This window comes from Ahaetulla prasina, chromosome 1 (assembly GCF_028640845.1).
Source record: "Ahaetulla prasina isolate Xishuangbanna chromosome 1, ASM2864084v1, whole genome shotgun sequence".
Lineage (NCBI taxonomy): Eukaryota > Metazoa > Chordata > Lepidosauria > Squamata > Colubridae > Ahaetulla > Ahaetulla prasina.
In genome coordinates this window covers 265,958,625-265,974,952 of record NC_080539.1, presented here as the reverse complement: position 1 = coordinate 265,974,952, position 16,328 = coordinate 265,958,625, and the positions used below count along the sequence as shown (strand labels likewise).

Below are 16,328 nucleotides of genomic sequence, written 5' to 3'. Positions count from 1 at the left end.
CCTCAAAACAACGCTATAGAGCACTGCACACCAGAACAACTAGACACAAGAACAGTTTTTCCCCGAAGGCCATCACTCTGCTAAACAAATAATTCCCTCAACACTGTCAGACTATTTACTGAATCTGCACTACTATTAATCGTTTCATAGTTCCCATCACCAATCTCTTTCCACTTATGACTGTATGACTATAACTTGTTGCTGGCAATCCTTATGATTTATATTGATATATTGATCATCAATTGTGTTGTAAATGTTGTACCTTGATGAACGTATCTTTTCTTTTATGTAACACTGAGAGCATATGCACCAAGACAAATTCCTTGTGTGTCCAATCACACTTGGCCAATAAAATTCTATTCTATTCTATTCTATTCTATTCTATTTCCTACAACCCTTTGCAATCTCAAGCCTCTCAACTCTAGGAAGTCCCAGGACATATTCCTCTTACTGGCAATGAAATCAACAAGCAAATAACATGATTAATTATACCTACAGTTTCCACATTAGTATTATTTTTTAAAAAATGAAGTTATCACTTTTTAGGTTGAGCACAATTCCTGCCGATTTACATGGACATGTAAAGTTTTCTTGCCATGATGTTGAAATGGTTAGCCATTGCCCCCCTTTTTTAAAAAAAAACTCATCTTCTTTTCATTTGGAAAAGAGATGGGCATCAAAGTCTTTCTATAAGACATTCACACAAATGTACCCCAATAATGAAAATAATCTTTGCTCTGTATAGAAATAACACAGTTTCAAAGCAGCAGAATATTAATATAATCTGACACTAGTGGTGGGTTGCCCCCAGTTTGCACCGGTTCTATAGAACCGGTAGTAAAACCAGCTGGAGGCTCCGCCCACTGACCCGAATGCCATCAAAAGTGATCTGCGCATGCACAGAAGCTTCTGCGCATGCGCAGAAGAGCGCAGGTACAATGTGAACCGGTAGTAAAGGTAAGTAGAACCTACCCCTGTCTGACAGCATTATTCCGAGGATGCATTTGACCAAAGCTTAGTATAGATACTGAATCATATCAGGAGACAAATTACATATGACAGACAGTATGTCTGTAAGTAATCTATATGAATATTTATATATGATATAAGATGCATCATAAGAGTGTATATTTCTTTGCTGCTATTGTACATCAAAAAGTAGAGACCTTCAAATTTCTAGGTTCTACCATATCACAAGATCTAAAATGGACAGCTAACATCAAAAACGTCATCAAAAAACCACAACAAAGAATGTTCTGTCTGCACCAACTCAGAAAGCTCAAACTGCCCAAGGAGCTGCTGATCCAGTTCTAGAAAGGAATTATTGAGTCTGTCATCTGCACCTCTATAACTGTCTGGTTTGGTTCTGCAACCCAACAAGACAGACACAGACTTCAGAGGATAATTAGAACTGCAGAAAAAACAATTGCTACCAACCTGCCTTCTATTGAGGACCTGTATACTGCATGAGTCAAAAAGAGGGGTGTGAAAATATTTACAAACCCCTCACATCCTGGACATAAACTGTTTCAACTCCTACCCTCAAAACAACGCTATAGAGCATTGCACACCAGAACAACTAGACACAATAACAGTTTTTTCCCGAATGCCATCACTTTGCTAAACAAATAATTCCCTCAACACTGTCAAACTATGTACTAAGTCTGCACTACTATTAATCTTCTCATCGTTCCCATTACCCATCTCCTTCCACTTATGACTGTATCACTGTAACTTTGTTGCTTGTATCCTTACAATTTATAGTGATATTGTTTCCTGATTGCTTATTTGTACCCTATGACTATCATTAAGTGTTGTACCTTATGATTCTTGATGAACATATCTTTTCTTTTATGTACACTGAGAGCATATGCACCAAGACAAATTCCTTGTTTATTGGTCAAATCATACTTGGCCAATAAAAAAATCTGTTCAGTTCTATTCTATTCTATTCTATTCTATTCTATTCTATTCTATTCTATTCTATTCTATTCTATTCTATTCTATTCTAAAACACTAGGATTTCCTGAAAGCACATGCATTGAGTTTCTCTGTTGCGTTTCACAGCAAGGAATGTTTGCGTCTATACATTTATTTGTAGGTAGAGAAATCATGAGAAACAAAATCAGTTAACATCAATAAAGACTTGGACAAAGGAAATGCCAAAATGATAATAGCAAACTAAATGAAAAATTGTGCCACCAGAACCTCCCAATGCAAACAGAATAAAGTGGAAAACAAACAAACCAAGGAAGGGATTAAACTGCAGAAACATAGAACAGAATTAGTTGAATATCTTCAACTGGAAATCCAGCTGGCTTTAATCTAACAACACTGCTCATGTTTTTATGGATCAGACAAATACCAACAGCATGGGAACTGTAGCAAGGAAGCTCAAGTCTGTTAGTTTAGGAAGCTTCCCTCATAATACAGTAATGAGGGAATGTTTAGTTGTTAAATGAAAATTAAATTCTGCTTCTAAGCAGCAAAAGCATCTGCTGTGGGATCATGTTAGATAGCAGAAAAAGTTTCAGAGATGACTTTCAGATAATGACCTCAGAGAGAAGCCAGCTTCATTGTAAGATGGGGTGGGAAACATTTTGGTGGCAAAGAAACATTAGGAATATTTGGGAAGCTGGGAGCTGCAAGAGGGTAAGGACTGCATCATACTTATGGGTGGGTTGGGATGATACCATCATCATTGTTGTCATCATCATTATCATCATCACCATCATAACCTGTGCTATATCCATTTAATGGCTGTTAAAGTTTCCTCTGTGGCCTAACTCTCAATGGTGGGAAACTGTATTATCAAGAGTTCAGCTGTCATGATCAGAAGGTGGCTTTGAGGACTGCAGAAAGGGAAACACCATCTGCTCTGAAAGACTGCTAAAAGGTGACAGGCCACCTCATGGTCCAGCTTCTTGCATTCTCTAATTTGATTTGGGAAAGACGTGTCCTCTGCTCGATATTATTTGCTTCCAGAGAAAACAGAAGAAAGAGCTGTTTGTCTAGAAAGGAAGGAGGGACAGGTTCCACCTCCTGGGTGCAGTTGGGCAGAAATAGGATCCTTTAAAAAAACAACAACCAGGAACTATTTGCTCTCATTTCTAAAGCTCTTCTAAAGCTCAGGGTCTTCTAAAGCTGCAGAAAGGGGTCTTGCTTTTTGCAGCTTGCCCTCTGCACAGAAGAGTGTTTCAGGGCTGGCATCAGGAGTCTGGCATTTGCCAAGACCCTGCCAAACCCTGCACCACTGCCACAGCCTCATGCTGCAACTGCTGATATGGCTGTTCTTGAACACGCAAGCATGGCAAGACTATGGAGATGGAACAGCAGCCATCAGAGGGAAAAGGGACCCAGGGGAGGGTGAAGGAGATCCAAATGGGGGATTGGAATTAGAGCTAAGCCCTTCAAATTCTATGCTTGCAAATACAAATATTTTCAATGAGTCAGTATTTGCCCAAGAGTCCTATGAAAGAATAAACAGACTAGCAACCCACTTGGATGAAAACATTTGGCTTTTAAGATTAATTAGTTCCATTGTTTTCAGGTATTCATTGTTCATATTCACAAAACAATATGAAGCTTGTAGAGAGAGAAGCTCCCACTTCTTTGCTAGCCTTACTTCAAGTGCTGGCTCAGATTGACATTCTACAGTCTAAGTTCAGCAAAAATATGTTGGGTTAGCTTATTTTGGGAATCCAGGTAGTGTCTTAGCACATCATGTGAACCAACCCATTATGGTAAATTATGATTTATTTCTTTGGGTCTAGTATGTTGGTAAATACAGGATCTGTGTTTGTTCATTTAGATCAAGGGCCAGCAACCCACGGCTCTGGAGCCACATGTGGCTCTTCCATCCCTCTGCTGCGGCTCCCTGTCACCAGTTGGCTCCACAATTGATAGGGCTTTCGGTTAGGACAGGTAGAGGAAAAAGGACGCCACGCTAGGAGGAGACTCTATGGTGGGAGAACCAGATCTCTGGTTGGTAGAGGAAGAAGGACGCCGGGGTAGGAGGAGACTCTATGGTGGGGGAACCGGACTTTCGGTCGGCTCCAGAATTGAATGGGGGGCTTCCGGTTAGGACGTTTGTGGCTCTTTGACTGTTTAAAGTTGCCGACCCCTGATTTATGTAGCCTAATTGGCTATTTGGCAAATTTATTCTGCACTGACTGCTATTATTACTTGCCATAATTCAAAGATCAAAAGATGGTCCATGTCCATCCTTTTTCTGTAGAAAAAAGTCCAGGATCCCAACTCAGCAGAATGCACAAGAATTTATCATATTTTAATAGATAAAATGCAATCAGTTCAATAACTCCTTGCTCTCCCACTACCTAGAAGACCATTAGCCAGAGTTAGTGCACCACTGGATGAAAATACAGAATACTACAATTCGTTTTGGCCATTTAATTTTTAGAATTTCTGGCCTGGGAAAATACACTTGATATGATTTCTTCCTTTTAATCACACACGTTGTTTAAGAAGATTACCTTAAATCATTATTAGAATAGTGTAAATTAACAGTGGATAACTGAATGCCTGGAAGAAAAGCAACACAGGTATTTAATATGCATTGAAATCAGGGATGAAATATAATTTTTTTTGCTACTGGTTCTGTGGGCATGGCTTGTGACTGGATGGGTGTGGCTATGTGACTGGGGGATTAAAAAACAGAAATTTACTAGCAATGTCCTGCTGGAGCAGGGTTGGACTAGATGACCTCCAGGTCCCTTCCAGCCCTGGATTATCCTCTGAAGCTGTATTTAGTGCCAGGTTTGTACTCCTTCCTTCCTTCCTTCCTTCCTTCCTTCCTTCCTTCCTTCCTTCCTTCCTTCCTTCCTTCCTTCCTTCCTTCCTTCCTTCCTTCCCTGCCTCTTTTCTTTCTTTCTCTCTCTCTCTCAAAAACAATCCCCCCCCACACCCCGTTTTTCCTCTCAGCAGGCTCTGCTAGGCAAGCCAAAAAAGAGGGGGGAGGAAGAGTCCGTTTTCTGATTCCAAAATATTCTGCATTTGAGAAAGCAATAACTATTTACTGTTGATTAAAAGTTGATACTTTTTCTATCGGTGGTTTAATATTCAAAGATAGTTTCATTAAACAAATATTAAACACTATCTCATTTAGAATATATGTGATTTTGTAATGGTTTGAAACTCATTAGAAAAAGAAGATATGTAATGTTGAACAAGTGATGAAATTTGAACATAGTGGCTCCCCCCCCCCCCCCGCGCATGTGTTGCTAAATAACATTCTTGGGGATCCCTCTAGTGGCTAAAGTAGAAGAATAAAAATGCATGGTTTCACAGAGTACAATCTGTTGTTTTACATAAAAAGTAAACAAAATGCTTGACTCATTTATGACATTAGCTTCAGATAATGTTTACCAAGTTTTATCCTAACAATTTACATACAGTTTCACTAGTTTATGCATAAAGTTTAGAATTAATTACTAATCAACACTGTCAGACTATTTACTGAATCTGCACTACTATTAATCGTTTCATAGTTCCCATCACCAATCTCTTTCCACTTATGACTGTATGACTATAACTTGTTGCTGGCAATCCTTATGATTTATATTGATATATTGACCATCAATTGTGTTGTAAATGTCATACGATGAACGTATTTTTTCTTTTATGTATACTGAGAGCATATGCACCAAGACAAATTCCTTGTGTGTCCAATCACACTTGGCCAATAAAAATTCTATTCTATTCTATTCTATTCTATTCTATTCTATTCTATTCTATTCTATTCTATTCTATTCTAATCAGAAACATCTGCCTTTCATATTCATTACTTTTGGTTATTACATGTAAGATGCATAGAAACCATATATATAAACACAGTATATAGAGAGATTAAGTGGTTACTTTCAGAGATCTTTACAGCAGAGATGCAAGGACACAACAAGAAATGAATTACACTGCAAGAGTAGCCAACTGCCCGACCCCCCAAAAACCACTCCTATAAAGAGGTTATATTCATGCCTTTTGCAGTTCCAACAGGTGTGTAGAATAAAATACCCTAGATCAGGGATGTCCAACCTTGGCAACTTGTTAACTTCAACTCCCAGAATTCTCCAGCCAGCATAGTTAGAAGTTGAAGGTACAAGTATTAAAAGCTGCCAACGTTGAACATGCCTGCCCTAGACTGACTCATAAAGGAATTCGCCTAGACAATAAGATTAGACAATATCTAGATTTGATAAATAAATACTAAATATATAAATAAACTCTTTCCCTGGAGAAAAATGGGAAGGTATAGAAAAAAGTTTAATATCTTATATAACCGTGATGGCGAACCTCTGGCACGCATGCCACAGGTGGCACATGGAGTCATATCTGTGGGCATGTGAGCGTTGCCCTAGCTCAGCTCCAGCACACATAGGTGTGGCAGCCAACTGATTTTCAGGCCTTCCAGGCCCACCAGAAGTCAGGAAATGGGCCATCTCTGGCCTCAGGGGGGGCGGGGAGGCCGTTTTCGTCCTTCTCAGGCTCCAAGAAAGCCTCTGGCGCCTGGGGAGGGCAAAAAACGGGCCTACAAGGCCCACTGGTAACCTTTTTACTGTCGTGTGTCAAAAGCGGGGGGGCCTGCGGGGGGGATGGAGGGTGCAGAGGCAATGAATTATGGGTGTGACACGCACGCAACCCCCCCTGCACTCCCCCTGCTTTTGGCACACGACAGCATCACTGTTATATAACAAAAATATTAGTGACTGAGAAAGTAGTAAGGTTATTGACATTCTTGTCAGGAAAACTGCAGGGACCAGTCCAGGCAGTTGCCAGTAGTCAACACTGCTTTGCAGGCACACATACCCAAATGTTTGCAACATTTTAAAAAGTTCTGTTTTTTATATTTCTAAAAATCTATTTTTCTACAAATCTTTTACCTAAAGGCACAAAAGAATTGTTTTTTTCTACAGCATTCATATTTATAGGCACAATTAAAAACATAACATGGCAAAATAAACATATCACTGTAGGCAGTGGTGGGATTCAAATAATTTAACAACCGGTTCTCTGCCCTAATGATTTATTCCAACAACCAGTTCACCAAACTGCTCAGAAAGTTAACAACCGGTTCTCCCGAAGTGGTGCGAACTGGCTGAATCCCACCACTGACTGTAGGTATAAAAGGACATATATCATATCATAAACACCTATAGTGTAATTTTGTAAAAATCTCCTTCTCTGTGCTTTTCTTTAAGGCCTAGGCAATATAAGGCAATTCAAAATAAAGTAGAAGTATTTTGGCTGTATATGATTTCTGAATACAGTTTGAAGCTGGCGAAGATTAAAGTAATCCCTTCTGCATACACAAAAAATGTATATACTTATTTAGGCAGAACTTTCCCTTCCAAAAAGAAAAAAAGTTTGGCAACAAGTGTGAGGTTTCCATTACAAAGAACATGGGATTGCTGGCAAAGAAGGAGGTCTCATGTTGTTTTTCCTTCCATAATGGCAAATTCAGTGTGTATCTATTCCTTTCTTTCATTTCCCCAACTCTAGAAAGGAACACGTTTGCTCAACAACGTCATGCAAAGAAGAGATGAAAATAGTTTAGCCATCAGAAAAGAAATTTGCCTAAATGACAGAAGTGTCAACATGTTTTTACGGATGTGGAAGTAATCATCATATTGAAGTTGTGCGGATAGTCCTTGTTTGGCAGCTGCCTTATTTAGTAACTATCTGCAACGCAATGAAAAAAATATTTTTACAACCAATCCTTACATTCATCATCTTCACAGATCTATAAATCAAAGGAAGGCTAAAGTGAGATCATAAGAATGGTTGTGATTTCACTTAGCCACCACTTTGCTAAATGACCAAGTTGCTGGTTCCAACTGTGGTCACTAAATGAGGACTACCAATACTCCAAATATCCATTTGACTACAGCTAATGGTTTACATGGTGACTCCAGACTGGTTCAGAAACAGTGACAATGGAAAGGAAAAATAAGCGAAGTAGGTAGAGTAGAAAGCTATATTTTCTGTATCCTCTCCTGTGGACCACTGTATCAGCAGTAGGGTAGGCAAGATTTCTATTTCAGAAAGAATAAAGAAAGGAGCGAAACCAGAATATAACCTATATGGTAGGGGAGAGGCATGTATGTATAGGTGTGATCCTGACCCATACTAGCCTGGCAGACCCCAGCCTGGGTCCTTAAATCTCATATGCCTCTGCACTTGACTTTCAGCTATCTGGTGGTTTGGGCAAACAATTCTCAAGTTTTCCTTTCCATCTCCTGCTGCTCCTTGGAAAATTAGTCTCCTTAGTCCACTGCAACATGAATAAAATACCTTTATCTTTTGTCACATTTAAAATTACAATTCAGAAGCAACTTCTGGACGAGTTTGAGCACTGAACTCAAAGCTTGGAGGGCTGCCCATGGCCATGAAGACTCAAGTTATTGCTCTTCAAAGCACTAGCAATTCAACTGTTTTTGATAATGGCAGTGAAACAGCTACTGATAGTTGCTTGCCCCATAAGTGATTTTGGTTACCAGAAAGAAACATTTGCCTATTTTTTGCATGTTCATTTATTTGTCGGTTCTCTGTACATTGTGAAACCAGATATTTGATTATATTCCTTTACCATAGGGACAGAGGCTAGCTATTTCTATCACCATCCCTGCTGCAAGATCCAGAAGCAAAGCAAATTTGAGTGAAGCAAGAACATCCTCCTTCATAAGAGAAAAAGAAGAAAACAATTATGCTTTAATTATCCTGTGCAGCTGCAGCTTTGCAAATCATGGCTACTGAGAAAGATTGTCAACAGGTAAGACAATTGAATATATATTTTTTTCTGTCTTCAAGTTAGTGTTGACTCCAGGCAAGTGCCTGTTCAAATTCCTGCAATTTTCTTAGTAACGTTTTACAGAAGTGCTTTGCCTTTGCCTACTTCCTAGGGCTGAGAGGAAGTGACTGGCTCAAGGTCACCCAGCTCAGGGGTCTCCAACCTTGGCAACTTTAACACTTGTGGACTTCAACTCTCAGAATTCCATAGCCGGCAAAGCCTTCTGGAGTTGAAGTCCACAAGTCTTAAAGTTGCCAAGGTTGGAGACCCCTGACCCAGCTGGCTTTGTTCCTAAGGCAGGACTAGAACCTGTGGTCTCCTGGCTTCTAGCTTGATACTTTAACTGGTTCTCTAGTTTAAATAAACAGAATTTAATTAGATTTTTTTTAGCAATAGCCTTTTGGGGAAGGGGCAAGGACTGACTAAAGCAGCATTTTGGGTGACAACAAAAGTTCCATTTTTTTTCTATATGCATCACAACATTGCATGCACACCCTGAAGGCACATAGCATGTAGTATGTGAAGCCATGACTCTGCTTTCAGCATTACAATAAAAGTAACAAACCTCACAGATGTACACAGATTCTTATTCTTATATTTAAGAAATATGATAAACATATCATGTTAACAATTTTAATGAATTTACCAACCTAACGTCATATGTATCCCTTTTTCAACTGTTCATAACATCTCTATTTCTATTCTAGCTATGTGTTTGCTAACAGCCTAAAATGACTTGATCGCACATAATCAATCAGTCATTAAATTGTTGCATCTTGCTACACAAATGTAGCAATATTCAATACCATTGTGTAAGTCATAAGTAATAAAGATACTAGACATGGAATACAGCCAACCTATTGTGATAGTGCTTTAAATGTGGAGTTATACAGTGAAAGCAGCAGTCTTCACAGACATTACAGTGTAAATGCTACATGACCTATATTCAGGGGTGGGTTCTACTTAACTTTACTACTGGTTCACATTGTGCCTGCGCTCAGAAGCGTTTGCGCAGATCACTTTCGATGACGTTCGGGTCAGTGGGTGGAGCCTCCCGGCAGTTTTACTACCGGTTCTATAGAACCAGTCCGAACTGGGGGCAACCCACCACTGCCTATATTCCAATATTATCTGTGATGGTGAGGGAATAATTTTGCTTGTTGGTTTTTATTAATTTTTATGCCTAATTCTCATCTAATTGCATTATATAATAATGCTAAAGTCTCAGTGGATACCTGACCAATCTCTAAAAACAGAGACCTTAATATCCATTCATTTTTGTCTCCAAATGCTTTTCTGAAATAAATTTGTTGATTTATGATTTGGGGTTCCCCCCCCCCATTGTTTTGGATACTTAGTTGATCCATCTGGATTTCCGAATATTGCCTCATATGATTCTGCTGTGGTTTGAATTGTATTCCAAACAAAGATCCTTTGCTCTACCTGGAACAGTTGACATCCTGAGATGATACCTTTAACACCATCAAACGATAACATTTGCCTATCTCAGGTCTTTGCAAAGGACTCAATAGGTGGATAAAAATGTCAAAGCCAGTCTGAATGTCAGGCTGACTGTGCATGAATCATAACAGTAATACCTAGCCTATGGCCTCATGATTGATGGTTATTCATATCTACATTTTAGATATTCATTTTGAATGTTAACTATACTTCATTTAGCAATATAATCTAGTAACATTTTATGGACATTAGTCAACTGGAGTTTACTACAACAGTCAACTATATTAAAATTAGTGAACATTTATCGCAGTGGCAGCTACTAAATCTATCTAGCGTATTTCTGTAAGCATTTCTATCTTACTTTTGAAGTAGAAGGCTTTGAGATTGCAATTTCCAAACTTGCTATTGTGAATCACCTGTATGACAAGTTTATCTGAAAAATAGGCCCATGCTAACTAATAGTAGCCTCTCAGGTATGGACATCAGAAAAACCACGTATTATGATTTAAAAAATATGTAGGACAAGGGATAAAATGGCAGCATGTGTATAGTCATGTGAAGCCCAGTGGCTTAGCATATTATGTGAATACAGCCATATTCTCTCAGTTTGTTCCACTTTTGATATTTCCTGGTTACAAAGAAAAATTCTAAAAACAGAGAAGGTTTAGACCAATGGTGCTGGAACTATTTTATCATGAAAAATACTAGATAATTAACAGGTAATTTTTTTTGCTTATTTGGTAACCACTATTAAGAATCCTTAATGGGCTTACATTGTAATTTTGATGAAACTGTAATGTTCAAATGTCATGCAACATTCAGAGTAATGCATTTATACCATATAGATAAGATATTAATGTTTTAATAAGCTACATTAAAAACTGATGTTGGAACAGTGACTGGAAAATGAAGTAAGAGAATAGTGAGGTATGAGATACAGTTTAAAGTTAAACTAAGGCCTTCAGAATGTTTGAAATGCTTCAAGAAAGTAGTCAAATTTAAAAGTTTCCAATTTTTAATATTAAGGTAATATAATCTGATTACATACGAGACATAACAACAAACAAATTTCTATTAAAATTCTCTTGTTTTTTATTTCCCTATTTGTCATTCTTGATAAAAGAATTTGTACACACTTTAGATAATTTATTTCTTTGAAAGAATATTTGGAGTCGGGTTATTTTGAAAAGTGGTTCATAGCAGTTTATATTGCCCTGGATAGTTAAAGTTCATTTAATAGGAAAGTAATGCAAATGAATAGAAAGCAAACACAAATAACCTCAATAAATATGGGGCAATGTAATTGCGCCATGGAATTAAAGTGCAATAACCTACTAACTGTTGCAAACTAGTCTAACAAGTGGCATCAACTGGAAAACAGAACAACTCATACCGCCTACATGTGAGAACATGACTCAACCTAAACAGACCCAACCATGACCTCAATCAGTCTTCATGTGATTTGCTCATTATCATTTTGAAGTAGGCCATTTAGCAGTACCGATCAGGTAAATGGTAAATAAAAATGTTAATAATGCCCATTTTGTTATATCTCTTTATGTGAGATACCTTGTTATTTTCATTTAATTTCCAGCTGGAGTTCAGGAGAGACTTAACTTTGCATCCTGCTTTAAGTGATAATACTACTCTAACATATTTCAAGGCTTCCTTGTTTTATTCAGTTCCTTCACATTTATTCTATGTCCTAAATACTTACCTAATATAGAGGCTTGTTGTGCCCTACATGTATTTAGCTCAATAATAGCAACCAATACACAAGCCCTTGTGTATTGTGTATATAATTAAGCTGATTCAGAGAGAGGATAAAGGCTTCCATTTTGAATGGACTAGCTGTTGAAAATCAGTACCAGAAGTTCATATGGGCTGAAACCAGCTAGCTCTCTTCATTAGAGTAACAAAGAAGTATTACAGAATTACTCTTTCAATTTGTTCTGGGAACAAGATATAAAGCTAATTTCCAATTGGAAAAATATGGGACTTTAAATACAGCCAGCCTTGTTTTTCAAACTTTCTAACAAATATCCATGATAAGTAAAAAATGAAACTGGCCTTAAATGTTGTTCTTTTCAGAACTCTGCCTGAACAATCCGATGTTTTGTTTTGTTTTTGTAAATTTTTATTTGTATTTTTATACACAAACAAACAGTTAATACATTAATCCTTCTGTGTGTCATCTGTGTTTCTTCTGTGCCTTCTTCTTCTTGTTACTCCTCCTATCTTCATTTTCTCTTAATTTATTACAGCATCTCTCCTAAGATAACATATTTCGGTTATATCATTCTCTTATATAGTTATCTGTATCTCTTTTCTTACCAATGATAAAAATCTCCCCATATCTTAAAAGTATTCTGTATCCTCTCTTTCTTTAATTGTCAAAGTTAATCTATTCATTTCTGCACAATCTAAAATTTTCTTAATTACTTCCCCTTCCAAGGGGATTTTCTCTGCTTTTCAATTTTGCACAAATACTATCCTCGCTGCCATTATTACATGTATAATCAAATACATGTATTTTCTTTACTAATTTTCTCTGGACGAATACCCAATAGGAACAGCTCTGGTTTTAAATCAATATGTTGTTGTGTTATTCCCATGCTCTGTTAGTTGTCCATGAAAGAATTAATTTGGCCCAAATTGGTTGTAGCTGGCAGGATGGGAGGTCAATGCCAGTTAGCTTCTAAACCCTAACTGAAACAAGAATTACTCTGGCATTTCAGTGAAGGTACCAAGCCTGAACTCCATTCTCCCATCACATTTCAAAAAGCACCATGTGAAGAACAGCTATATTCCAAACTAATGTTTACCACATTCCTTTGTCCTTGTTTGGAAACTCTGCACTGTGGATCTTGAGAGAAGACTATTCATTCTCACTTAGAATTCTGCAAGCAGTCAGTGGGCCATCAACAGCTTGGCTGGGCTCTCTCAGCGGTGATGGACAAGCAGAATATTTTCTGATGCTCCTGAAGAATTGAGGAGAACAAGGACCAGGAGCAGCCAAGCCCTCACAGATAGCCCTGGCTATCTGTTTCACTAGGGAAAAATGTGGGCATGATTTTTAAAAAAATATATATTTTGTGTTTGCATACCTAGGTGTGGAGTAAAAATATCCCAATGCAAATACTGTAAACCCACTTGGCCTCATCATTTCTAAGAGCAGCAACTCAACACCTTATACAAAAGGTTGCTATTTGATTATTGTTGTTTTAGCACAACAATGTACTTAGATCCTGAACTCTACAGCACAAAAGAAGTATATGGAAGTGTGGGTCACCTGACTAAATGTCTAAAGAGTGAAGAAACTGAAAATGGAGAGGATGTAGAAGTTGGACAATTGAAGAATACAGAACTAGAGACATTTATATAATCAGTGAAAGTTAATGTTTGTGGCCTTGTGCAAACATGCTGGGTGTGGCAATTTTAACGTTCTCTTTTCCTCTTTTTTCCTCCCAAGAACTAGTATTTGTTTTCTATTACACTTCCCTTCAGGATTTCACTTGCATATATTTTTCCTTCTCAGACCTGTTTATTCCTGTTTTTCAGTTATCAGCTGTAGCCCCTGAATTTTTCTTCCCCAAATCCCCAAAACGTTTACCTTAGACCAGTGGTTCCCAACCTTTTCTTGTTTGAGGCACAACCTTTTCTTGTTTGAGGCACCCTTGGAAAGCCTTTCAAAAGTTCCCGGCACCCTTATAAGGAAATAGATATTTAAAATCTCCGTAGCTCAAAAGTTCCCGGCACCCTCAAAAGATCTCACGGCACCCCTTAGTGCCGCGGCACACTGGTTGGGAACCACTGCCTTAGACTGTCTACTGTAGACCTCACCCCATTCCTAAGAGGTCTGTAAGGGGCGTGCATAAATGCACCAGCGTGCCTACCATCCCTGCCCTAATGTTTTCTTTTATTCATACCCTTTACATGTATTTATAATTATGTTTACACTTGTATCTGTCATAAAATACATGCTTGACGAAAAATAAATAAATAAAAATAAAATAAATATATTTTTAAATTCTTCCACATTTGGTCTTATTCAAGTTCCCCAGAGAACATGTCCATCAAGTCAGACTCCGTTCAAGGGGAGCTCAACTTTAGGCTGAGAGCCTTACTGGTAACAAGCACAAAGCTGAATTTTCCCTGGAAGAACTGCTTTGTCACTGTGGATCCAGGGAGGTATTGTGGTTTGCAGAACTCTTTACAGTTTTGATGTCAGGGACAATTTGCCCTGCACCTGGAAGGCTGGAACCCCCAATTGGGACGATGTTTGACTGGACCATGTGATTGACTTGTGGCTGTTGGGCAGGAACTTGAACTTTTCTTTGGGTGGGGAAAAGCTGGAAACTTTCAGATTCGGGTTAATATCAGGGTTCCAAGTAACACCCCCAGTGAAAGAAAACTCTGAGGCTTGAATTTCCTCAAAGTTACATTTTATTAGAGATGTCATATTGGCACATCTGGGAAAACCCAAATCTGAAAGTTTCTAGCTTTTCCCCACTCAAAGAAAAGTTCAAGTCCCTGCCCAACACCCACAAGTCCATCACATGGTCCAATCAAATATTGTCCCAGCTGAGGATGCCTCCCAGTTCCAGCCTTCCAGGTGCAGGGCAAGACAGCCTTGACTTTCAGAGAAAGGAATGTTATTATGACTATCTATCACCCATGCTCCATACAATCCCCTCTCCCATTTTCCCATGGTAGTAAACGTGGCAGTTCTGAAGACCTAATACAAAAACTGGCTTCCAGGCCTGATATTTGGCTGATTACACAACAATGACTGCTTCTAAATAATATTGCAATAAAAAAAATGTTATACTACAGGCAAAGATGGGATTCACTTACCTTCCCTACTAGTTTGCAAATGTGAGCACGTGCGAACTTTCCTGGCATAGTTGTTAAGTGAATTGGTGCAGATGTTAAGGTAACATGGCTGTTAAGTGAATCTGGCTTCCCCATTGATTTTGCTTGTAGAAGGTTTCAAAAGGTGATCACATGTTCCTGCAAATGTCATAAATAGGAACCAGTTGCCAAGCAACCAAATTTTGATCACATGACCTGATAATCATAAGTGTGAATAATGTCCATAAGTCACTTTTTCACTGTCGTCGTAACTTTGAATGGTCATTACATGAATGGCTGTAACCCGAGGATTACCTGCACTTATACATTTGCCTCTCGACCCAATTCAGTAGGCTAGTTTTTAGTTTTAAAACCAATAAGAAACTGGTACCCAAATATGTGAAAGAATGTCTTTCCTTATAATATTTTAACTGTGCATGTAAGAGCTGCAAGGAAGGCTCTTCTTAAAGCACACACTGACTCTTTTGAATAAAATAACCACCTCCTGTGCTACAGGGCCTAACTAATGAATAATAATGATAGCATGAATTTCGCCTGATCATTAACTTCTATAAAATACTTTTACTTGGGATGTTTGGAAAATGGATGCGAGAACCGGAAAGAGAAAGATAAATACAATGAACCTGGAGAGCTATAAAGATATATTTCATAAGCAAGTCTGAAGAGGAAGTATATACAAATGAAACACTCTTTTGCATAAAGAAGAAAGACTGTGTACATTGAAATGACCAACCTTGTTTGGGCAGCTTCCTCTGCTTTGTTTTTAAAATGGGGAGGGGGGTCATTGAAATCTGAGTCCCTTTGCATACCAGCGCTTACAGTAAAAGCTGATTATTTAAACTGTAGATAAAGATATATTATAGATATATACTATAGATACAAATATAGATATATTGACATTGCACTAACTGAAGTTCATTGTCACAGCTTGTTTGATTGGCATGAACAGAGGGACACACAGTTAATATCTTTCACAGGCTAAGGGCCCCATCCAGGAGAATGTAGAAAACACTGCAAATCATGATTTGTTTATTTTTGTGGCATGTAGGATGACTGAAGTTTTAGATGTTTTTATTCAATTGTATATAGCCTTTTATTCTTTTCTACCCTGTTTTTTTCCCAAAATAAGACATCCCCTGATAATAAGCCCAATCAGGCTTTTGAGTGCACGGCAATAAGGCCAAGTGCT

General features: G+C 38.2%; 1 protein-coding gene across 1 annotated transcript in view; it reads left to right on the top strand.

The window, feature by feature from the left end:
• The first annotated feature begins 13,499 nt into the window (after positions 1-13,499).
• TRPM5 (transient receptor potential cation channel subfamily M member 5) overlaps positions 13,500-16,328 on the top strand; it is a 60,172-nt gene continuing 57,343 nt past the window's right edge. The window contains exon 1 of the mRNA XM_058161029.1: positions 13,500-13,601. Coding sequence (XP_058017012.1) covers positions 13,500-13,601 — 102 coding nt within the window. The remainder of the gene's footprint in view (positions 13,602-16,328) is intronic.